Here is a 24,996-nt window from a genome sequence, read left to right as displayed (position 1 = left end):
GTCTAAGTTATTTTTAAAATAGAAATCCCTAATGTGCTGAACTAGATATATAAAAAGAATGAAAAAGTTCAATTTTTAAATTTTTACTCATCACTCATGCTCTGTGTAAAACACAGTATCAGGTGTTGGGAGCTGCCTACCCAATCTATTTACCACTGTGGTGGTTCTAAAACATGGCCCCAAATTCCCTGTTGAGCACAGCATGCACCTCCTCCTCTGAATGTTGCCTCTGGGATGCCCCAATGAACAGAATGCTGTGGAAGTGAACCTGTATGATTTCTGGGGCACCCAGAGGGACCACACAGCTGCACTGCTTCTCTTGGGATACTCATTCTGGGAGCCTGCACAAAGTCCAGCCACCCAAAGGTCCACAGAGGTAGGGAAACACTCTAGGAGCCCTACCTGTTGAAGCCCCAGCTTATCCTTGGGGATGGCACCAGCCTAGGAGCACAGCTAAGCCACTGTCCCAACTCGGGAGTACCTACCTGGGCCTCTTCTTGCACAAGAAAAAGAATCTCCCATTTTGAGTGGATTTCTTTATTTGTAAGTGGGTACATTTGTTAACAATATAGGGATTTAAAAGCGACAGAGCCTTTGTCTATGTGCAAAGAAGAATGATTATGGCAATTTTAGAAACAATGCTGATCAAGCGATCAACAGTCTTTCCAAAGTGGGTCTGTTGCACAACAGTCAAAAACAATGACTCCATGAGGCCAACTGGAACTTTCAGATCACCTACTTTGTCTTCAGCCCTATTCCATCTGCTCCAAGAAATATCAAAGAATAAGAAAATGAGAAAGATCAAAGTACTGGCCAGGATTAACAATCCCTCTTAAAAACAGTAACATCTCTTGGTTTGGCAACACCAGTTACTTCACATCACTGTAATCTGCTCACTCTACTCCTCACAAGATGATGTCAGTATCAATGAAGAAAATAGGGAATGTTGAATTTGGAGTGGCGTGCATAAAATTAACCCTGGAAGACAAATTACTATTTCAAATGATAGAAATATAGGGGGTTTCACTGATCAACAAAAACCTGAGAGCAATTTGCAAAAATTAACTGCAAAATTAATGAAATTACATTTATTTTACTGTGAACCATATGATCCATAATAATGCTTTTTTGATTAATGCTATAATGTGCCAGGTGCCTAGCTGAGCCTAGCCTACCACACCTGAGCTCGTTTATTCCTCATCATAACCAAAGAGGTACATAACAGTCCTATTGTTTAGATGAGAAAAACCAAGGCTCAGGATGACAGGAAATGCACCTAAGTGTGTATGGCTACTGAACATGCTGGGGTTTGAATAATAAACCCTCAAGATGACTTTCACATCAGCCCATCATCACTGTCCCAAAGTAATCTTACTGATAAATAGTAAACAGTTAAAGAGATACTGTCTTTGTAAAAGAGGAACTAAAATCAAAGAAATGAGGGGCATTTAACCATCTTAATCCCTGTGACTCTTCTACAAAGGAATTCCAAATACTATGGTTAATAAATGTAAGAGCTAGTTCTAAATCACATAACCATTTCTGTGAGATTTCTTAATTCTGCTAGCTTAATTCTCAGACTCATTTATCAACGAACCTTAAAATGTCTATTCAACAAGCTATATTCAACATTCAAATGTACCTCTGGAAAGGAGAAGAACTTAAGTCCAAATGAAATCTTACCTATTTTACAGTATAGCCTGAAAGATTTTATTTTTCTTTTTGGGGTGGGTAAAAATCATGCAAAATTTAAACTTCTTTTCTAGTTATTAGCTGTGTGTCCAAAAATAAGAATTTCTATTATATATTCACTTCATTTCCATATAATTCATTCCAATAAAATTCTTTCAAAGAAATGTACAAAAAACTCCAAGTTTATCTTTTTTTGCTTAAAACTGCTCTAAATCTAAATATCATCACTTTCACTTCTTTCAAAAACAAATGATGAAGCCTCTATGTACTATAATCCCATTCAACAGGTACACACAATTTGCACACTAACTCTACCAGATATCTGTTATCTTGCTAGAAGGTGAGAGATGACGGGACAACAATTAACACGACCCAACTTCTCCCATGTGAATGTGTATGAAATACTGGAAATCACAAAGCTTTAGGAAAAACAAACCACTAGGAGTTACATGGGGAGCACCTGCATTTTATGATCATTTTGAGTTGATCGCTCATGCCTGCACAGAACCACACTGCCTACCTGCATCAGCCCTGGACCGCTGACCAGGTGTCTTCCCGAATGGAGTCTTCATTCATCTGTATTTAAGTGAGCAGCAGAGCTGCTGGACTAGGGTGAAAAGTCAATACTCTCCGGTTTGAAACTTTCTGCAGAATTTCAATGTTCTTGTTAATCCATCATCCAAGTGCCTCTTTTACATGTTCAGGAAAAATATGTGAAATCATAAGGACTCTGCAAAACAGTGAAATAACAGTTCAGGACTAGAGCATAAGACCAAAACTATCAAAATGAGCCATCAAACATAATGTAAAAATTTATAGTGGCATCAGCTACAATGCACTTCACCCAAAGGCAGTAACTTAACCCCCTCAGATTTGGGTGGCAAAGCCAGCAGAGTAGCAGGGAGGAGCTGGGAGCTAGAACCTTCAAATGAGGCAAAGTGCAGTTCCTCAGAGGTCACCCTGAACACAGTGTAACCTCTAGCTCCCCCACTGTATCCCAACCCATTTTGCTGCCAGCAGTCAGAAAAGGGTGTCAGCAAGATTTAAAGTGGCATGGCCTGTCTCCTTCATGTGGCACAAAGACCCAGCTCATGGGAGGGCACTGGGCTGAGGTCATGGGCAGTGGCAGGTAGGCCAGGTTGGCAGCAAGAAAAGGGACCACAGCCAACAAGACTCTCTGGTCCCCTTTCTGCTCCTGAGTTTACAGAAACCAAAAGAAAAGCCCAGCACCTCCGGAGGAGCATCAAGGAAACATCCACACCCAGAGCAAAAGCTGAGTCATTTTACAGAAGCAGTTTATCATTTAAATGAAATTTGGTTCCAGTTTCACTCCATATAGTAAAGCATATAAGCAGATACCTCATAAAACACAACGATGTCTACTGCATACTTCTCTGAACCAAAGAACTACATTCGGTTTTTGTGTATTAGTCCTCATGTCTACAACTATGGCCAAGTGTTCAAAGGCTTAAGAATTAAGGCATTGATGAAGTTATTTTCTAGAGACCAAAATGCAACAAAATAGTTAAAGTAATTTAAAAGCCTAATTAACAAGGGGGAGAGGAATCAGTGTAACTGGTAAGAATTCTTAACTACATAAAACTTCATTACTCATGGAAGTTAGATTTTAAATGGATGTATTTTATAGTTAATTCACTCAATGAGTATTCCATGAGTTCTACCGAGGGGAGCTGGGGAAGGAGAGAAATGTGCACAAGTGCAGACAGCAGGTTTCTCAGGGCAGCAACGGACAAGCACAGGGGAACAGAGCACTCCTCCAGGGCAGACCTACCCTTGCTCCCGCCCCAGTGCATGACCTGAGGGCGGCAGCAGCCTGCTGTCCACCCCAGGCCTGAGAGCCAGCCAGCCAGGCAGTCCCAGGCAGGCGGTGTACCCTCTTGCCTCCCGCCCTCGGCACTCCCCAACAGTGCTAAGAGGGCTTTCTGAGTAACACCCAAACATAAAATTTCAGATGACAGTCCTTCCCCAGTCTCAAGCTGCAGTGGGCATGACTGCCTGATCTTACCTCAACCTTTGCAAGGCAGGGAGAAACATAGAACAGAGCAGGAGCCAAGAGGGCAGGAGAGATTACCCTGCACCTCACAGGCTTCCCAATGGGCCCCGACACAAAGTACACGCCACCTGTAAGTACCCAGTCCACATGCTTCACCCACATCTACTCGACCCTCTAAGGCTTAATTGCCAGTTGACAGGAAACTAGAGGCAAGACAAGTTTCTAGAAGGCAAATGGGCCATTCTCTCCAAAGTGAATGTCATAAAAAAAAAAAAGCAGACAGACACACTGCTCCAGATTGAAAGAGACTGCAGGGAGACAAGTGAACCAGTGAGTAGACCCTGAGGGGATGGTTTGGAGGGAAAGGTACAGAAGACATTTAAGACAAATGGGGAGATTTAAATAGCTGAAGAGTAGATGAAATTATGGAATTATCATAGCCTCTAAAAGCACAGTATTACACTGTGGTTATATATGAGAAATACTTATTCTTAGAAAACGCTTGCTGAAATTTTTAAGGGTAGAGTGTCAAAACATCTGTAAGTGAATTTCATATGGTTCAGGGACAGAAAACAAAATATACAAAGAAACTGAAACCACAAAATACTAAGTTCTGAATCTAGGGAAAAGGAACACTAATGTTAGTCCTTGAGCTTTTATTCCAATTTGAAATTTTTGAAAGGTGGAAGAACAAAGATCCTGGATTTTCCTTCCTAAGTCCATCTTTGTTAAATACAGCTATTCAGGCTTTCAATTTTGCTAAATAATCTTTAAAATGTGTCCTGAGCTTAGTTTAGTTTTGGAACTCAAAAATTCTCCTTCCATAGTAACCTCTAAGGGGATAACAAATTCTGAAAAAATATTTCACAGAAGAACAGTATCCCCAAGCACATGTTATGTCACACACTGATGTATATTCATCAATTCAGACTCCTAACAGCTCAGGAGGCACAGAAGATAAAACAGCTCACGCATTGCCATACTGACCGTAAGGAGCATTACAGAGATAAATTTCCTATTTTAAAAATAAACATACAGATTGCTCCCATAAAGGAAGAGATCACCACTGTATTATCTCCAAAATGGGTAAGAAAATAGTATTTCAGTATTTCAGATATGAAAGTAGTAATCAAAGACAGCAACCTGCTATCACCAAACAGGCTATTTATAAAATGGAAGTAAATTAATTGTTTAAGCAAAAAGGCTAAGTCCCAAAGAAGTCTCAACATCTGATCACTGCTGGAAAAATACACAGGAACACTGATGGCCAAAGGCTGCTGAGTATACACTGAAGTTGACCAGGACAAGTGGTCTGAAACCTGTCATCACAGATGGTTCAATACGGTTTATCACACATTTGTGAAAAGGGATGTGTAGCTACAATCTGAATAGGGCCTGAAAACTAAGAAAGAAGTAATTTATTTGATACTACAGTTACAAGGAAAAACACTCTCATTTTAAGTAGTGTCATGACATGTGCAAGTTACTGCAACTCGCAAATAAATGACCCAACAATAAAAGCTGTTAGTACAGCAAAATGTTAGCAAGTGGATCTCAACAAAGGGTACTCCACTATAACTAGCAATAGGGCCAGCTTTGCTATGTATATGAAACTTCATTTTAAAAGTTTGAAGGAAAAGCAGGAGGAGGAGGAGAGTGGTCAAGTGTGGAATTAGTAGCAACAACATGGGTTGACTGCAGGTGTTCAAAAATCTGTAACTTGTTTTCTAAGATGATTTTTTTAAATAGACTAAGAAAAGATGGCAAGATATTGCAACTCTTGAATCAGGATGATGAGTATACAGATGCCCAACTGCCTATATCTCAACTGTCCTACATACTTAAAATTTTTCATAGTAAAAAAACAGAAGGGTCAACAGTTTCAGATTTTGTAAATCGGAAAGAAAATGCACTGGAATACAACTCAAAATTCCAATCACATTTCAACAGATGGCCCCTTAAGACAATGCTCTTGAGGCCTCCCATATAGGCTGTCCATTAAGCTAAAACCTCTGGACTACAGCAGGGGATCCATCCGAATAAAAGCATTATTTGGCTAGAATAAAAACCAAATGGACATCTGAAGGCTTTCAGGGCCCCAAGCTTTCCTATCAGCCTAAATCACTACACCTAAACATCAATACAGGGGCTCTAACACAGGAGGTCTGAAATGTGGACAGAACTCATAGGTACCATGACTGTGGCTGAGGGAAAACTCCACTCCTTTTCCTAACTTTCATCTCAACTATGGCACTTCCTTCCACCATGAATGTATGCAACACGACAATACTCACCAAACCTCTGACCCTCTCAACAACAGAAATCACAGATCTTTCCATCCCTCTGCATTTGTTATAGATCTCAAAACAGCTTTTAAGTTCATCTACTACTTCTAAATTAAGTTAGCAGGCCTGCTGCAGAACAGACATGACCAGTGCAAATCAAGTCATTACTCATCGAACTGTGAAAACAGAATTGGTGACCACTGTGAGACAGAGATCAGCCTTTGTCAGAGTTCCTGGGAATTACTCCTCAAATGCTGGAACTTCCTGAGTGCAGGGGTCTTTGTGGTTCGTGGTGGGCCCCAGAGAGTATGCCAAGAAGGTAACTCAGGATGGGGCTGGCTACACCAGAGACCAACCAAAGCTGTGCCTTTGAACACCATGAACGCAGCCCAACTCCAGGAGCTGCTAGAGGTCAAATTTAACCTCATGGCCAATGATACATCAATCATACTTACATAATGAATCTGGGGTTTTACAATAAGAAATTTTACAGTAAACAACTTGGCGCTGACACTGGAGTGAGCTTCCTGGTCAGCAATGCTTTATCTATGTGCAGTTGCACACCCACACGCAGTGGGTCCTGACCCTATACAAAAGGATTAGAGGCTTCCACTCAGACTCCCTGCCCTCACCATGTTTGTTTCTTCTTTTGGCTTGTCCCGGTTTAGATCCTTTTTTACTCTAATAAAACTGTATTGTTTCAGTATATCAATTTCCTGAACTCTAGGAGCTGTCCTAGTAAATTTTCGAGCCTGAGAGGTTCATGGAAATGTAGACACCCCAGCAACTAACTTTGCTGTCGTTTCTACTTAAGCTTGATTTATAACCAAAACTAATCTAAGAGAAAAGAACAATATGTTTACTGCTTAAGTTTGATTAATACCCGAAACCAATGTAATAGAAAGAACAACGTGTTAATTCCTGGAATCTGGTGTGAGTTATGAACAGTATTGAACAGTAGCTGCAAACGGTTCCTGTGATCCTTCTGCGGCAAACCCAGACAAGGAACATGCTGTGAAACTCACTAACCGGATGACTTGACTTAACACAATAGGAATATAAAAAACATATCTATGGTTGATTGATTCGTTGAGAAAGTACATTCAATAATTATTAACCAATGATTGTTTTACTGCTTGCTGTGACCTAATAAAGATGCAGGAGCACACTGACTCGTTGCTTAGTCTCCAAGGAAGTCTTAAGCCCTCTGCATTAAACCTCATTCTGACTCAGTTTCTCATTTTTGCGGTCCTTGACTGCAACATGGGAACCCTTGGACTTGTGACCAGATGGTCAGAACTGCAGGGGGCCTGGTATCCCCACCCTCCAAGCTTGTGGATGGGGTCTGCAGTTCAAAGGGTGTTGCCTTGGCCTGTGACCACTGACTCAGCCTCGGTGTACCAGGGCTGCACTGCAAGGACACATGGTTCCACACTGCTCTCTAGGAATCCTTGTTATCAATTATTTATTGATCAAACATGTGGACAGAGAAATCAAAGGCCACCTCAATTTATTTTTATAGGCATCAAAAGCCACTATTTTCCCAAAAATATAACATTTTAATGACCTATGACAATATTTTCACTTAATATTAACAAAGAAGCTATATTATTACAAGTTTCTCATATTAGAACTATTTATAGTTGATTTATTGTGTGATCCCCTGTATTTTATTTACTGTACTCAGACATATTCTGAAAAGGTATCCATTGGTTTCACCAGACTGCCAAAAGGTCCGTGGCACAACCCCCTTGCCTAAAACCACCAGCACTGAGCAGCTCTGAATCCTTAATGGTTTCCAAACAACACCTGCGAACATCCATATGATGAATGAAAGACTCCTGGTGATGACAGGCTACTAATTTAGACCATTTCCCTGCAAGCTAAACAATCAAAATAAAATCTAAAAGAACACTCCTAACAAAAACCATCAGGAACCAGGGCTTCTTATAGAAATTGTTCATTCCAGGTCAGAGGCAGAAAATATATGAGGAGCCTGGAACATGTGGCCAGCCCAGATGCCAGGAAGCTATCCAAGCCAGGAAGATTTCACTGGAGTGGAGTCTCAGAGACAAAGGGGGTTCTTTCACACCATTTTCTTGACTTTTGTATGACTGAAGACTTACATGACAAAAACTTGGACACACAGACACTGACACACACACTAAATGCAGTCTTTGAAGCATCAAAGTAGCAGAATATCTCAACACTCACAGAGGCACAACCTAGGAAGGTTTGTAAACCCCACATCTGGAACCACTCTCATCCCCAAGAGCAATACCAAGTTCTGAGGGGCAACTGAGGGCTGACAGCTTCACAAGGCGAAGGGCCTAGGCCTGGAACCCAGGGACCCTCAAAGAGTAGGCTGTGAACTCAGGCTGTTGTGGGCTGGAATCCTGGCTGCTCTCAGGAGCTAGGAATGAGAAAAGCCAGGCTGAGACCTGCAGGCCAGCCACAACTCCTCGTACCCTAACCTGAGCTGAGGCGATCCCACATTGCCCACTCCCTCAGATGCCTGGCAGAAACAAATAACCCCTCTAGGAATATCATCCTAGGCCCCAAATTATTTCAAACAATTTTCAGAGTCTAATTTACTGCATTTGCACACATGCATACATGTTCTAACTAGCCCACAAAACAAAATAAAAACTAGCAGAAACAGTAAATAAACAAAACAGCAGCCCCATAGAACACCAGGTATTGGAGTTGCAAAATCACACTTTTAAGCTGGGGGAAAAAATAAGCACAGAAATAAGTATAGTTGCTAAGTGAAAAGTAGAGTAGCTGTTAAGTATTATATTCAAATAGAGAAGCTGTAAGACTTTTTACTCAACCATTTACAAGGAAAAAAATCTTGCCAATCACATGATGGACCTAGAAGGTATTATGCTGAGTGAAGCAAGTCAGACAAAGACAAATACCATATGATTTCACTTACATATGGAATCTACAAACAAAACTAAAATACACTCATAAACAGAAAATTCTTCAATTTTTGCCAAATTATTTGACAATATTTTAGTGTAAAGAAACTCTTGTGGTCTCAAAAGTATTCTAAGTTTGATACATATTCATTATAAAAAGTGTAACAATAAAATCCATAGTGGTAAAAAAAAATACATAAAATATAAAACTTTGGTTGAAAACTGTTAAACCAAGGACAGAGAGAGACCTGCCATGAAGGTTCCCTGGACAGACAGAACTGGCTTGGCAACATAGGCAGATCCTAATTTCACTTACTTTGCAAATTTGCAAGGCTGACTTATCAGCCTGGGTCATCTCCTGCTGGTGCCTCTGGAAATGATAAACACAACCTGAACTGTTTCCCAAGGCTGGTAAGAGGTAACCACTGACTAATCCCTATTATTGAAGAGAATTCTACTGCAATCAGTAGCTGTGCAGAAAAAGTAACTGCTCAGTACCATACAGGCTGCTTCATGGCACTACAGCCTAGCCTCACTCCAGGTTGGGTCTGAGTGCTCCAGGTTTGCAAACTGTCTTTTTATTGTGTGCAGTTAGCTTTTACTAGTTGCTACTTCACTGGTTCATTGGTTTTCCTTTGGCTATTTGGAATCTTTAACACTATTGAAATACCAGACCTTCCAAAAGTGAAAAAAATGCAATTAATTCAATGGATGAGATTAAGAGTAGGCTTATCTTAGAAAAAAGTATTTAACAAAGAATGATCAGAAAGAAACTTCCAGAATGAAGCACAGAAAGGATAAGGGACTGAGAAGGCCTGACATCTGTAAATGGACCCTCAAGAAGAGGGGTCCATTTAATGCTTTAAAAGATGATGCCTGCAGATTTTTCACAGGAATGAAAGACATTACTATGGACTTAAAAAGACCTATAAAAAACAAACTATAAATAAGAAGTATGTAACTAGACATATCATAGCAAAACTATTGAAAAAAAATAAAAGCCTAAAGTAAAAATGACAGATTACATTCATGGGAGCAATTACTAAACTATTTACTTCTTACAGAAAAAAATGGAACCTGAAGATTTAAGTCAACTTCTTAGAAGAAAACCAACAAATCAGAATTCCATACCAATTAAAAATATCCCTCAAAAAGGAAGATCGGTTTAAGACTTTTTTAGCTCACACACATAATTCACTATTAGGAGTCACACAACAGGTGGGAACCAATAATGTTCTTCAGACAGAGGAAATATTTAAAGCTGGAGGGTTGAATTACAGTAAAGAAAGAACAATGGAAAGGATAAAAAAAACTAAGTGGTTACTAACTGTACAAATTAATAATGTCTTAAAATATATACAGAATTAAAACAGCACAATGGCATATAAGTGAAGATGAGGTCAGTGGCTTTGCTCCAGAAGAGGGAGACATAACTAAATATTAAAGATTTTGAAAAACCAAAGATAGTTAACTTCCAAGTTAATGGAGGAAAAAAACAAATAGCAACCAAAGGGAGGCAAGAAAAAGTGCATGAAACATACTATAAACAGAAAGCACTTATTAAGGTAACAGATTTAAACCCAACTACATCAGTTATTTTCTTAAATGTCAGTAGGCCAAATGTTCCAATCATAAGAAATATTGTCAGGCTACATTTTTTTAATTCCAACTAGATACTGTCGAGAACACTATCATCCAAAACATAAATACATAGAAAGAATTAAAGAGAACAAACAGAAAATACTGCACATACTAATGGAAGAAAAAATAGTGAAGCTGTATTAGTATTAAACTACGCAAACTTTACCTCTAGTAACACTTCTGCCTTAAGGGAGGTACACTTAATGATTTTAAAAGACTGACTGGGAAGATACATATAATTCTAAAGACATTTACACCTAATAACAGACCCTTACAATACATATAGCAAAAACTATCAGAACTAAGGAGTAACAGAAAATGCAAAATCAGAGCATCAATATATTTATCTTGGTAAGCCATAAAACCAGGAGACCAAAAGGGAAAAATGTAAGAAAGAATGTGGAAGAATTTAACTTGATTAGCCAAGTTGAACTGACAAATATACAACACTACACACAACAAACACAAAAGCACTTTCTTTCTAAGCACACACAAGACATGTAAACTTGGTCCTATGTTGGTCCATAAAGCAAGCTTCAAAAAATATCATAAGACTATATATAATTATATAGTGTTCTGACACATGGAATTAAGAAAGAAACAAGTACAACACAAAAAGGCAGAACACTTTGGCTCTTATAATAGTGAAACCATTTTGTAGGATGCTATAATGGTGAATACACGTAATGTATAAAAACCCATGGAATGCAAACCACCAAGAGTGAACCCTAATGTAAACCATGGACTTTGAATGATACTGACATGTCAGTGTAGGCTCATCGATTGTTACATGGACCATCTGGTTTGGGATGTTGATAGTAGGGGAGGTTGTACATGGGCGTGGTCAGGGCATACAGGGGAACTCTACTTTCTACTCAATTTTGCTGTGAAACTAGAACTATTCTTAAAAATAAAGTCTATTAAAAAAAATATCAGGACCGGTTAATAAATACGGTTACAAACAACCTCAGAAACCTTGGTTAAGCCAAAAAAATTCCTCCTCCCAACCACTGCACTCTGCCTTTCTCCACCTTTACCCCTTTCTCCCCCACTCTGCTCTCTGCTGTTGTAGACACTTAACAGACCTGCCCTGCGGGAAGCTCTTCTGCAAACATATCACTGGCAGGAGGAAGAGATGTGGCAAACCTCACCACAGTTCTTGAAGCCTGTGTGACAATTCTCTTCTCACATTTCACTGGCCAAGACAAATCACATGGTCACACCTACCTGGGAGTCAGGAACCAGGGTTTCCACACAGCCACTGGAATGATTAAGATAAACAGGCCCAGGTTCAGTCCAACAAGAGGATATAACCATTATAAACATATATACACTCAATACAGGAGCACCAACATATGTGAAACAAATACTAACAGAATTAAAGGAGGAAATAGAATGCAATGCATTCATTTTGGTAGACTTTAACACACCACTCACTCCAAAGGACAGATCCACCACACAGAAAGTAAGGACACAGAGGCACTGAACAACACACTAGAACAGATGGACCTAATAGACATCTATAGAACTCTACATCCAAAAGCAACAGGATACACATTCTTCTCAAGTGCACATGGAACATTCTCCAGAATAGACCACATACTAGACCACAAAAAGAACCTCAGTAAATTCTAAAAGACTGAAATCCTACCAACCAACTTTTCAGACCACAAAGGTATAAAACTAGAAATAAATTGTATACAAAGAAAGCAAAAAGGCTCACAAACACATGGAGGCTTAACAACATGCTCCTAAATAATCAATGGATCAATGACCAAATTAAAATGGAGATCCAGCAATATATGGAAACAAATGACAACAATACAAAGCCCCAACTTCTGTGGGACGCAGCAAAAGTAGTCTTAAGAGGAAAGGCTACAGCAATCCAGGCATATTTAAAGAAGGAAGAACAATCCCAAATGAATAGTCAAATGTCACAATTATCAAAATTGGAAAAAGAACAAATGAGGCCTAAGGTCAGCAGATGGAGGGACATAATGAAGATCAGAGAAGAAATAAATAAAATCGAAAGAATAAAACAATAGAAAGAAATCAATGAAACCAAGAGTTAGTTCTTTGAGAAAATCAACAAAACAGATAAGCTCTAGCCAGACTTATTAAGAGAAAAAGAGAGTCAACACACACATCAACAGAATCAGAAATGAGAAAGGAAAAATCACGACAGACCCCACAGAAATACAAAGAATTATTAGAGAATACTATGAAAACCTATATGCTAACAAGCTGGAAAATCTAGGAGAAATGGACAACTTCCTAGAAAAATACAACCTTCCAAGACTGACCCAGAAAGAAACAGAAAATCTAAACAGACCAATTACCAGTAATGAAATTGAATCAGTAATCAAAAAACTACCCAAGAACAAAACCCCTGGGTCAGATGGATTTACCTCAGAATTTTATCAGACACACAGAGAAGACATAACACCCATTCTCCTTAAAGTTTTCCAAAAAATAGAAGAGGAGGGAATACTCCCAAACTCATTCTATGAAGCCAACATCACCCTAATACCAAAACCAGGCAAAGACCCCACCAAAAAAGAAAACTACAGACCAATATCCCTGATGAACGTAGATGCAAAAATACTCAACAAAATATTAGCAAAACGAATTCAAAAAATACATCAAGAGGATCATACACTATGACCAAGTGGGATTCATTCCAGGGATGCAAGGATGGTATAACATTCGAAAATCCATCAACATCATCCACCACGTCAACAAAAAGGACAAAAACCACATGATCATCTCCATAGATGCTGAAAAAGCATTCAACAAAATTGAACATCCATTCATGATAAAAACTCTCAGCAAAATGGGCACAGAGGGCAAGTACCTCAACATAATAAAGGCCATATATGATAAATCCACAGCTAACATCATACTGAATGCGAGAGGCTGAAAGCTTTTCCTCTGAGATCGGGAACAAGACAGGGATGCCCACTCTTCCCACTGTTATTCAACGTGGTACAGGAGGTCCTAGCCACAGCAATCAGACAAAACAAGAAATACAAGGAATCCAGATTGGTAAAGAAGAAGTTAAATTGTCACTATTTGCAGATGACATGATATTGTACATAAAAAACCCTAAAGACTCCACTGCAAAACTATTAGAATTAATATCGAATTCAGCAAAGTTGCAGGATACAAAATTAACACACAGAAATCTGTAGCTTTCCTATACACTAACAATGAACTAACAGAAAGAGAAATAAGGAAAACAATTCCATTCACAATTTCATCAAAAATAATAAAATACCTAGGAATAAACCTAACCATGGAAGTGAAAGACCTATACCCTGAAAATGACAAGACACTCTTAAGAGAAATTAAAGAGGTCACTAACAAATGGAAACTCATCCCATGCTCTTGGCTAGGAAGAATTAATATCGTCAAAATGGCCATCCTGCCCAATGCAATATACAGATTTGATGCAATCCCTATCAAATTACCAACAGCATTCTTCAATGAACTGGAACAAATAGTTCAAAAATTCATATGGAACCAACAAAGACCCCGAATAGCCAAAGCAATCCTGAGAAGGAAGAATAAAGTGGGGGGGGATCTTGCTCCCCAACTTCAAGCTCTACTACAAAGCCATAGTAATCAAGACAATTTGGTACTGGCACAAGAACAGACCCACAGACCAGTGGAACAGAATAGAGACTCCAGACAATAACCCAAAGATATATGGCCAATTAATATACAATAAAGGAGCCATGGACATACAATGGGGGAAATGACAGTCTCTTCAACAGATGGTGCTGGCAAAACTGGACAGCTACATGTAAGAGAATGAAACTGGATCACTGTCTAACCCCATACACAAAAGAAAACTCCAAATGGAGCAAAGACCTGAATGGAAGTCATGAAACCATAAAACGCTTAGAAAAAAACATAGGCAAAAATCTCATGGACATAAACATGAGTGATTTCTTCATGAACATAGCTCCCCAGGCAAGGGAAACAAAGGCAAAAATGAACAAGTGGGACTATATCAAGCTAAAAAGCTTCTGTACAGCAAAGGACACCACCAATAGAACAAAAAGGTATCCTACAGTATGGGAGAACATATTCATAAATGACAGATCCGATAAAGGATTGACATCCAAAATATATAAAGAGCTCACACGCCTCAACAAACAAAAAAGAAATAATCCAATTAAAAAATGGGCAGAGGAACTGAACAGACAGTTCTCCAAAAAAGAAATACAGATGGCCAACAGGCACATGAAAAGATGCTCCACATCGCTAATCATCAGAGAAATGCAAATTAAAACCACAATGAGATATCACCTCACACCAGTAAGAATTGCCGCCATCCAAAAGACAAACAACAACAAATGCTGGCAAGGTTGTGGAGAAAGTGGAATCCTCCTACACTGCTGGTGGGAATGTAAATTGGTTCAACCATTGTGGAAAGCAGTATGGAGGTTCCTCAGAATGCTCAAAATAGAAATACCATTTGACCCAGGAATTCCACCTCTAGGAATTTACCCTAAGAATGCAGCAATCAAGTTTGAGAAAGACAGTGCACCCCTATGTTTATCGCTGCACTATTTACAACAGCCAAGATATGGAAGCAACCTAAATGTCCATCAGTAGATGAATGGATAAAGAAGATGTGGTACATATACACAATGGAATATTACTCAGCCATAAGAAAAAAACAGATCCTACCATTCGCAACAACATGGATGGAGCTAGAGGGTATTATGCTCAGTGAAATAAGCCAGGCGGAGAAAGACAAGTACCAAATGATTTCACTCATCTGTGGACTATAAGAACAAAGGAAAACTGAAGGAACAAAACAGCAGCAGAATCACAGAACTCAAGAATGGACTAACAGTTACCAAAGGGAAAGGGACTGGGGAAGATGGGAGGGAAGGGAGGGATAAGGGTGGGGAAAAAGAGGGCATTACGATTAGCATGTATAGTGCATGGGGGGTACAGGGAGGGCTGTGCAACACAGAGAAGACAAGTAGTGATTTTACAGCATCTTACTACGCAGATGGACAGTGACTGTGAAGGGGTATGTGGGAGGGACTTGGTGAAGGGGGGCACCTAGTAAACATAATGTTCTTCATGTAATTGTAGATTAATGATACCAAAATTTAAAAATAAATAAATAAACAGGCCCAACAATGCCAAATTTCAGTGAGGATGTGGAGCCACAAGAATGTACTGGCTGGAGTGGAAATAGAAATTGGTGTATCCACCTTGGGAACATTTGGCATTACCTCCTAACACTGGACACCGGCATACCACATGACCCAGCAATTCTACTCCTTAAGACCACCCAACAGAAGAGCACTTGAGAAACACACACCTGAATGCTCACAGAAAATCCACTTGCACAGAAGCCCCATGACAGCGACCAAAGTGAGCCTCATGGATCGCCGCCCATGGGAGAGGTTTATTGGAACCCACCACAGCCCTACCCCAAGCCCCACCCTCTGATGCGCTATTTCTAGACAATGACTGGCTGCAGGCAGGAAGCAAAAGGAAGCCCATTCCTGCAGGACAAAGGACTCTTCTGTCCCCAGCTTTGACTGGAGGACTCCTCACTGGCTTTGCTTAATCTTTCTTAGACCCGCAGCGAGGTCATCAGATGTTGCCTTTCAGACGTTCCTTCCATCTCTTCCTCCACCACATGCATCAGACCTGCAAAAGGCTGACAGATCCTTACCCGCACTTCCCCCAACACATCCAAATCTCGTGCCAACTTGCCGTCTCCTTGTTTTGGGGGAAGACCTGAACCAACAATCTTAAATGACAAACTCAGTTATTTATCAACAGGAGAATGAACAAGTCACACATAAACACAAACTAAACCTGTTCTGTGACCACATGAATGAAACTAATGACCAAATAAGTGCACTGTGTCACAAACCAAGGATCTGTAACTGCTTATGTACTTACAGTATATTTCATGATCAAAGAAAATTAAGAGAAAAGATAATATTCTAAGTCAACAGTCCTCAACCAAAGGGAAATGTGCTAAGATTAAGCAAATACTTGGAGCCAAATTATAACTCCATTACAGAAAGCCCTTCTCCCCCTTCCTGTCTCATCCTCCCAATATCACCTGTTTTAAAAGACTGCTGTAACTAAGTGTTATGCAAATGAACAGACAGACATACATCTTCAAACACGTGCATGCACAAGTGAGAACCTCTGGTTCTACAACTTTCTTCTCTAACTAAATGTTATGTTTCCTATTCAGCATAGTAAACTTTTCCTTATTTTTATTTTCCTCTTATCTTTAATAGTGATGGGACATTCCAGCACATGGAATAAAAATCACTGATTTTAATGTTAACCCTAATATGGGACAGGTGTTTCTAGTTTTTCACCACCACAAACACTGTATAATGAAAACTTACATGTACACACATGTACACCTGTGCAAATGCACCTTTAACAGTAAAGTCCTAACTGCTAGGCCAAGCAGAATATGTGGGTCTCAAAACTGTTCAGGTGTATATAGATAGATAGATAGATAGATAGCAAGCAAAGCCAACCTTCCAAAAAGGTTCTACCAGGTTACAGTCCCACATCACAGTCCCCCAAAATGACACGAGCTATTTATTTAAAGGTTATGTATATTTTAGGTGAAACTTACCTCATAACATACCTTAAAAATGATGGTGAACAGTAATTATGAATGAAAAATACAGAGAATTCCTTTTATCTTTTACTGAGCCAATTTAAGGGGAAAAGCTTATAGGCTAACCCATAATAGAGTAAAACACCTATCTATAGTTGTAAACCCAGAGATTAATTCTGGATAAAGACCATTCAACAGATTTGCCACCCAAGATACAGCATCCCTGCTGCATTCAGGGCCCCAGCTCAGAGCTGCAGTTCCCACTGAGCTCTGTCCTGGAGTGGTAGGGTGCTCAAGGACATGGGGGCTCCCCCCACAGTGTCTCACAACTGTGGGATCCAGCCTGAGCTCTAAACCCCCCAGGTGGCAGAGCAGATCTTTCATGACAAACCAACACCCCATTCCCCCACTTCTGGATTCTTCCTCTGTGCTACACCAAGGCAGCTCTGGCAACACAACTGTGCCACAAGACGGAAGCCTGAGTTTAGCACAAGCCATCTTTAGTTTGTTTTAAGCCATAAACCAGAGTGCTTTCTAATCCCTGGGACTATGACACTGAATCCAGAATCCACTTACGGGCCCATATCAATAAATTCAGCCTAGTCCATCTATGTCCCTTCCACCATTACCCCATACCCTTGAGATCTGCTCCCACATACAGCCCAGGTTCCCCTCTACACAGGGCAAAACAGACACTCTCGGAGGGCAGCACATTTCTTCACGGGTCACAATTTGCACCTCACCCTTTGACGCCTAGTGGGACTATACTTAGGGAGGCTAATTAAGGTTCTTCAAACTGAGGAAGATTACATTCCTCAGACAAGGGATGGAAAGGCTTTGAACAGGCAAGGGGCAGCCCAGCAGAATTTAGGGATTCAAAGTCTCCAACCTACCTAATCAGGATCTGGCCTTATGCCCCAAACCAATTTTTAGACCCCATTCCTTGCCAATCAATCTTCTCAACTGCTAACTGGGAATTCACTTTAGGGTAGTCATAGAAACTTTCAGGTCTCTTATGTGGAACCTGGACTGAGAATTTAAAACCCTGACCTCATCATCCTGCTTTGCAAAACTAAGCTAAGCTGAACCAAATCCCCCAGAATCTCCCTTCCCCTTTGTTTCTGGTTTGGGTGAGCAACAAGAGTGATGCCTGAGCAGCAGGCAGAGTACAAGAGAAGGGGCATGGCTGCTGGCACACTGGAGCCTGCCCCGCTTGGGGCCTGCAGCAGCTCTACCTCCTGGGCCACATGTGTGGGACTGGCTCTGTGACAAGGGCCTAGCTATTACAGCAAGCTCACACAACCAAGGCCAGAGGAAACAGGACTGACACAGCTTCCAATCTGTCCTGCTGTGGCTTCCAGCTCGTTTGTATTCTTCCCTGTTGTATGTCATATCCTTTCCCAAATATCTGCCCTCAGACTTCAAACTCCAGCATTAGGTACCGCAGACAACAGCCTTACCTGTAAGCTGCTGTCAGCTGTTACCCTGTCTTAGCTCAGACCCCTGAATAACCACTGTCTGACAGACCCCAGTGCAGCAAGCCAGACACAACCACACAGCAGAGCTCCCCTTGGACAATGAATGTCTGGGGGAGCATTGAGCATTCACAGCCCAGACATTGAGCTAAGTACCAGAGAAGTGATCTTGGACAAAAACAGGAAATATCTCTGCTTTCATGGAGCTCAGCCTTTTTGGGAAAGTGAAAATTCACTGAATTATGTAAACTAATGTAACACTGTAATTTTGGTAAGCACCAGGAAGGAGAGCAACATCTTTAATAGAACTTGACTTTGGGAGGCCAAGAAAAAAACTCAAAAACTTCAGAAAATTGACGATGGTTGTAGAAGGCGATAGATGGGGGCTTGCTGGACTCTTCTACCATTATTATGAAAATGCAAACTCATAAGAAAAGAATTTCATGAAAAAGTGATGCCTGACAGACTCTAAAGGAAGACTGAAGAGTTGAGACAGGACAGAACGGCATCCCAGGCAGAGAAGAACAAATGTCGGGCTTCCTGGTGGGTGAGGAGACGTGGGCAAGGGAGACAGGGAGGTGGTGCTTGGCGAAGTGAGGCCCCAAGGTACAGAGTTCTGTCCTTTAAAGCAATGGGAAGCCACTGAGGGCTTTAAGTAAAGAGGTGACATAATGAAATCTGCCTTTTTAAAATGTAATTTTTTGACACTGAACAAAAGTAGAAACATGCTTACCTTTTACCCATTTTAAAGTTAAACCTGCACAAATGCAAAACAATATATCCACAAGGTTATTCACTGCAGCAACATTTGTAACCGCAATAGAATATGAACAATTCAAGTGTTCATCATTAGAAGATGAACTGCATGCAGGGAAAGAAAGGAAAAGAGCTTCTATGAAGTAATTCCATGATAGATGAAAGTCAAATGAAGAAACCTAACAGTGTGCACAGAGTTCTATCTTTTGTTTAAGAAAGGGAGGGAAATAAAAAGAGGGGTGTGTGCTTGTATTTGCAAAAAAGAAACAGCAGAAGAAAAACAAACTGATAAAAATGGGGCAGGGGGAGACAGTGCAGGGACAGGATTAGAAGCTGGGCTGTGAACACAACTTTCAACACAGCTTTTGACTTCTGTGACATCCGAACTACATAAATTTTTATATGCTGGAAAATACATTAAATAAAATATTAAAGCAATCCTTGTAAGTTAAGGATTTCAAGCAAGTAAGCCAAACTACTAATCAAATCAGTAACATTTTTGAAATTGGTATTATTTTCAAAAAACATTACCAGATTTTATAATTCAAAATGTCATCTGTACACCCTTACGTGGATACATTTTAGAACAAAGAGGACTATAATAAAATACTATTTTATTTTACTATTAGCGTTTCCAAACTACAACATTTATATAACAGAATGCTGCTAAGAGTACAAATTTTCAACATTAAAGGAAAAGGATAAATTCAAAGTAAAAACCTTGCAATGTTAAGCTTGAATTGGAAATACTAACAATCCAAACATATACATTTCCCAAGTCTGTCCAATGAAAGCAGGAGCACCCCAAGAGCAATAAGGACACATAGCACCAGATCTTGGATCTAAATTACACTCCTCAATAAAAGGAACTAAAAGAACTGGCTGATAGGAAAAGCACAAAGTGAGTCTTAAGACTACACATCTGGTACCAGAAAGCAAGAAAAGTTCAAAAATTAATGGGGTTCCATCCAAGCTTCAGAAGAGAACAGGCTTGAAAGGACTGTACCATCTTAAGTCAGGACAACTGAGGAAAGAGAATGATGACTACCTGATTAAAACACACTGAATAAACAAAAATCCACAGAGTTCGCTAAGAGGAGAAAGCAAAAAGAAAGCGACTCACAACCACCCAACCCTGCATACAGGAAAAAGGACATTATTGTGTGTCAGGACCTAAAACTCGAGCTAGTAATGTTAACTGAGATACATAGTTAATACAAAGATATACATTTCTATAACTATGTAAGTCATTTATAGATACAGAAATACATAGATCACTTGCAGACAGGTCCAAAAACTAAACCTAGGTTATAAGGATGTAACTGTAAGCAACTAACCAATTTACTATAAACAAAGTTTTTAAAAAAGTTATCTTTTATAAGACATTTAGTATAACCTATAAATATCTAAAATGATACATAAAAATGCTTTAACTAGCTTCTTCATTTACTCTCAATATTTGTATAAAATAAAATCCATGCTCAGTGGATCCTACCTTGCTTCACCACCCTCCTCCAAAATATGTCAACACATTTAACATGCTAACAACTCCACACCAACCACCTCCTCCAGCAGGCTAGACTCCAGAGTCGTGGTCCCACGCTAGATTCCTCCACTGAACCTTCATGCTGTTTCGTGCCTTCCAACGGCTTCCCCACCTACAGGATAAACCCCAACTGCCCTGATGTGACACACATTATTATTAAAAGTCTGGCCCCAAATGCACCCTTAACAGACCAACCACGGTAAAGTACCCATGGCATCAGCAGTACTGACTTTGTCATCTTCATCAATACGCACACACAGGGCACTCACACGCCCAGACCTGGAAATCACTTTGCCGCACAGAAGAACCTGAAGACGTTCTCAACCCTTTGTATGGATAAACACACTCACAGAAGTAAAAGCTAACACAAGATGATCTTTTGGATTGTTTCAAACACTCCATGCATCTGTGGCTGCTGCTCCCCCCCATTTGGACGTCTCCTCTCTCTTGCTCCACATTCTTGACCTACCAGAGCATCACCGTATCTCCCCGATACCCTCAGCACAGAATTCCCTCTTTGTATGCGTGTGTCTTCCTTATCAGGCAGTAAGGTCTTTAAGGCGTACCTTATGTATGAATTACACCCACAATGTGACTTGTTCTACAAAGAACTTAGGGCAATTTTTAAATAGGCACCTAATAAAGATTTAATTAAAAATTACCTTGAATATTGGAGCACAATAAGGAAACAAACCATTTACTTCAACATGAAAAATACTACCCTAGTAACTGAACTGACAAAGTTCAAACCAGGAAGAGGAAGGAAATCAACAATGATTGGCACTAACTGCTGTACTGCATAGCTGCACTGGGAACCCTACAAATCCATTTCATTTAATTCTCCTAATAGCCTTTTGTGACAGGGCTCACCTTCAGCCTACATGGAAACTTTAAATAGGCTACGTGATGGATCAGCTACGTGGCTTTGGACAGGTATGGAGTGGGGCTGGATTTCAACCTAGACTATTCTGAGTTGACGGCCATGCTATCTCCATGTGCAACTGCAGAGTTCACCACCATTCCACAACACCATGCCTGCCAAGTCGAATAAAACACCTGGGCAAGGAAATTGATCCCCCTCTTCTAATTTCAATAGAGAAAAAGGGAAAGAAAACATACTTAAGCACCTAATAAATGTAAGTATTTACATGTACATGTGTATTAACTGCTTTCTCAGCAAAGATCCTGCAAACCGCTAAACCAAAAGAATATCCAACAACATTCTTTCCCAAGGGCATTATTTTTAATCTCTCAATCATCTACCTGATTAATTCTTCAGAAACAACAGTATCCTTTTCATCTACTCACACACCAGCAGGAAAAAAAATGCTAACAATAAAAGATCGCAGCCCCCCAGGTTCACTTAAGTTAAAGGAGAGGTACTATTACCTAAGATACACTGTAAGAACACCAATGACCAACACCACTGTCACTGGACTGCATGGGTGTTTAGATACAATTCTAAAAACAACGAAAAGGGGGCCAACTATGAAAAACAGTACAGTATTTCTCAGAGCCCTTAATGTGATACAATGAATTGTTTTCCACACTAAGGTGGCCAAGGAACCTTTTGTTTTTCCTGCAGAATCTCTCGAATTAGTGTCACAAAGAAAACTATCTTACCCAACACTGCTTCAGCTATTCCAAAATTAGGTAAATATTGTTACCGTGTTTTGGATTGGTAGTTAAAGGTACTGTCAGAGGCAGTACAAGCGAAATTCCTGGGGTCATCGAAAGTCTGTTTTAAAAAACCCCTAGGTAAGCATAAAGAGGTAACTGAGGGCCTCCTGCCTTACCCATTTCACAGTATTATAACAGTAAGCATTTCACTAACTCGAAGACTAAAAATTACGAAAATTGTATTTTACTTCTCAGGCTAAAAGGTGCTGACCGTAATTTTGACATAAATATTGCGCAGCCTTGGCACATAACCATCAGGTCCGGCCGCGGTCTGTGAGCCCACTCTCGGGATGCCCGGCCCCGTCGGAAACTCCACGTCCTCGCCGCGTCGGAGCTGCAAGCGACGAAAGCGAGCAACGCGCGATCGCCGTGTCTGCCCGCCCCCAAGACTGCGGCGCGCCTTCCAGAAAATTCCAGCAGGGAGAGCCAAGCTACAAGGTACCCGCGCTAGGCGCCGCCACGACCAATCACGCCAACGACCCCAACTCGCCGCTTGGACACGCACAGAAAATCCCCATCCAAACACAGGCCAAGCGTGCAGGCCACATAGCAAGGGATTCCGGAACGCTGCGTGGACGGGCTCCAGCGACGCCCGCTCCGACCCGAGCACTGCGCAGCTTCCGCGTCTACGCGGGCACGCTCAAGGTCACCGTGGAGGGCTCGCCGGCCGCGCAGACCCCCGCGCGCTGGGCCGCCTAACCCCCCCTCCCCCGCCGCCCTCCCTCGAGGGTCCTGGACCCCAGGTTATGCAACCCCGCCGGCCTGGGCGCCGACCAGAACAAAGCGCGCCGGGAGCGGCCGGCCGGGGGCGGCCGCCATGTTGGCGGGGGCGGCAAACAAAGGCGCGGGCCCGAGCCCGGCCCGAGCCCCACCCGCAGCCCGGCCAGCAGGGGGCGCTGTGCAGGAGCGCCCGCCGCCCGGACAATGCGCCGGGGCGCCGATGCCGGGGGCTATCGCCCTCATCTTACCCCGGCCCGGCGGGCACCCGAGCCCCGCGCAGCCTCACCTCCCGGCAGCCAGGCCCCGTCTGCAGGCCACGGGCCCACCGTACCACGCTGCGCTCGCGTCCGGGCCTGACCAGCCAGACGGCGCCGCCCCACCCCCGCTCCGCGGCCGCCGCCGCCCGCCCCCGACCTCACGGCGCACGCGCACTGCTCTCACTGACTGCGCCGGCCGCGCCGCCCGGCCACGGCCCCGGCCCGAGGAGCCGATTACGCAGGCGCCAGTGGTGGGGGCGGGGCCCACCATGAGGCGGGCGGGGCCGGCAGCAGGCACCGCTCACCTGGCTAGGCGCTAGCGCCACTCACCTGGAGGCGGGGCGGGCGGGGAAAGGCCAAGAGGCGGGGCGGGGTCAAGCGCTGCTCGTCAAGCGAAGCCGGAGAGGCGGAACTGAGTGGGGTGGGGCTCGGTTCCGCGCTTACCTGGCGGCCGGACTGGGAGGCGGGGACTCAGGTGCGTGCAGTGGCGCGGTGCCGTTCTGGGCGTCGGGAGCCAGGCATCCTGGGAAGTTTCCTGCTCGCGCCGCGGGAGGGCCGCACGGAAAGGCTCGGCCTCCGAGTCCTTTGGTTGGGGCGACAAGCGGTCCCACGTATTGCAGGCCACGGGATATGAGGCAGGGAGCGACAGCTAGGCGTCTGCGGGCTGAGGCGGCAGGGCGGCAACCCCCGGCGCTACCCGCTTCATGGTGCGGGCCCACCGCCGCAGTGCGCCCCCCCTGCCCCCCTCCCCACCTGCCGAGCGGTGCTCTGCAAGCCTGACGCCGCCTGGGCCTGGCGCAACACAGCTGCCCTGGCGGGGGAGGGGGATGAGCGGGGTCTCAACACTCCCCCAGAAAAGCCCACCGAACCGACCGGGGCCTGGCCCAGCACACCTGCCTTTAATGGGGGACGCTCCTCAGTGCCTGACCCCACCACGTGCTCGCCCCAGCACACAGGGAACCCGCCCGGCTCAGAAATCAGTAGCCAGATGTTCCCACGATCACTTATGAACTTGTGTGACCTGTTTCACCCAATATGCCCTTTGAGTGTTTTATGGGTTCTCTGCACAAAGGGGGTAGAGGAAGGAGGCGTCGTAGAGTGCAGGGCTTAGGGGCTGAATCCCCGGTCTGAATCCCATCCCCACCCTCTCTCGGACAGGCCCACTGCCCTGGCGTTTTCCTCTCCACCCTTTCCAGGAGCGCTCTCCTCCCACACCAACAGGAACTCTGCCCTCCCCTCCCCCCACCCTGTCCCACTGGCCAGGTGTCCCAGCAGGTCACTGCGTAAGTGGTTCCTCGATTGCAAAGCGCAACGGCCTGGTGATAAACTGCCTCGGATCATTGTCAGGTCAAATGCCAGAACCTGTTACTGGAAAGCC

The 24,996-nt window shown here is 42.5% G+C and overlaps 1 protein-coding gene across 6 annotated transcripts in view; it reads right to left on the bottom strand.

Annotated features, from left to right (window-relative positions):
* SPIN1 (spindlin 1) overlaps window positions 1-23,786 on the bottom strand; it is a 77,429-nt gene extending 53,643 nt beyond the window's left edge. The window contains exons 1-2 of one of the 6 annotated variants that reach the window (XM_036991148.2): window positions 23,648-23,786; window positions 2,213-2,422 (exon numbers count right to left, since the gene is read on the bottom strand). In XM_036991148.2, coding sequence (XP_036847043.2) covers window positions 2,213-2,264 — 52 coding nt within the window. In that variant the 5' untranslated portion in view covers window positions 2,265-2,422; window positions 23,648-23,786. Of the gene's footprint in view, window positions 1-2,212; window positions 2,423-22,852; window positions 23,041-23,146; window positions 23,376-23,609 lie in introns of those variants that run through there. The other 5 variants (XM_073228917.1, XM_073228918.1, XM_073228919.1 and 2 more) reach the window with 5 other exon arrangements.
* Window positions 23,787-24,996: the final 1,210 nt, after the last annotated feature.

This window comes from Manis javanica, chromosome 2 (genome assembly GCF_040802235.1).
Source record: "Manis javanica isolate MJ-LG chromosome 2, MJ_LKY, whole genome shotgun sequence".
Lineage (NCBI taxonomy): Eukaryota > Metazoa > Chordata > Mammalia > Pholidota > Manidae > Manis > Manis javanica.
This window is presented reverse-complemented; position numbering and strand designations above follow the sequence as displayed.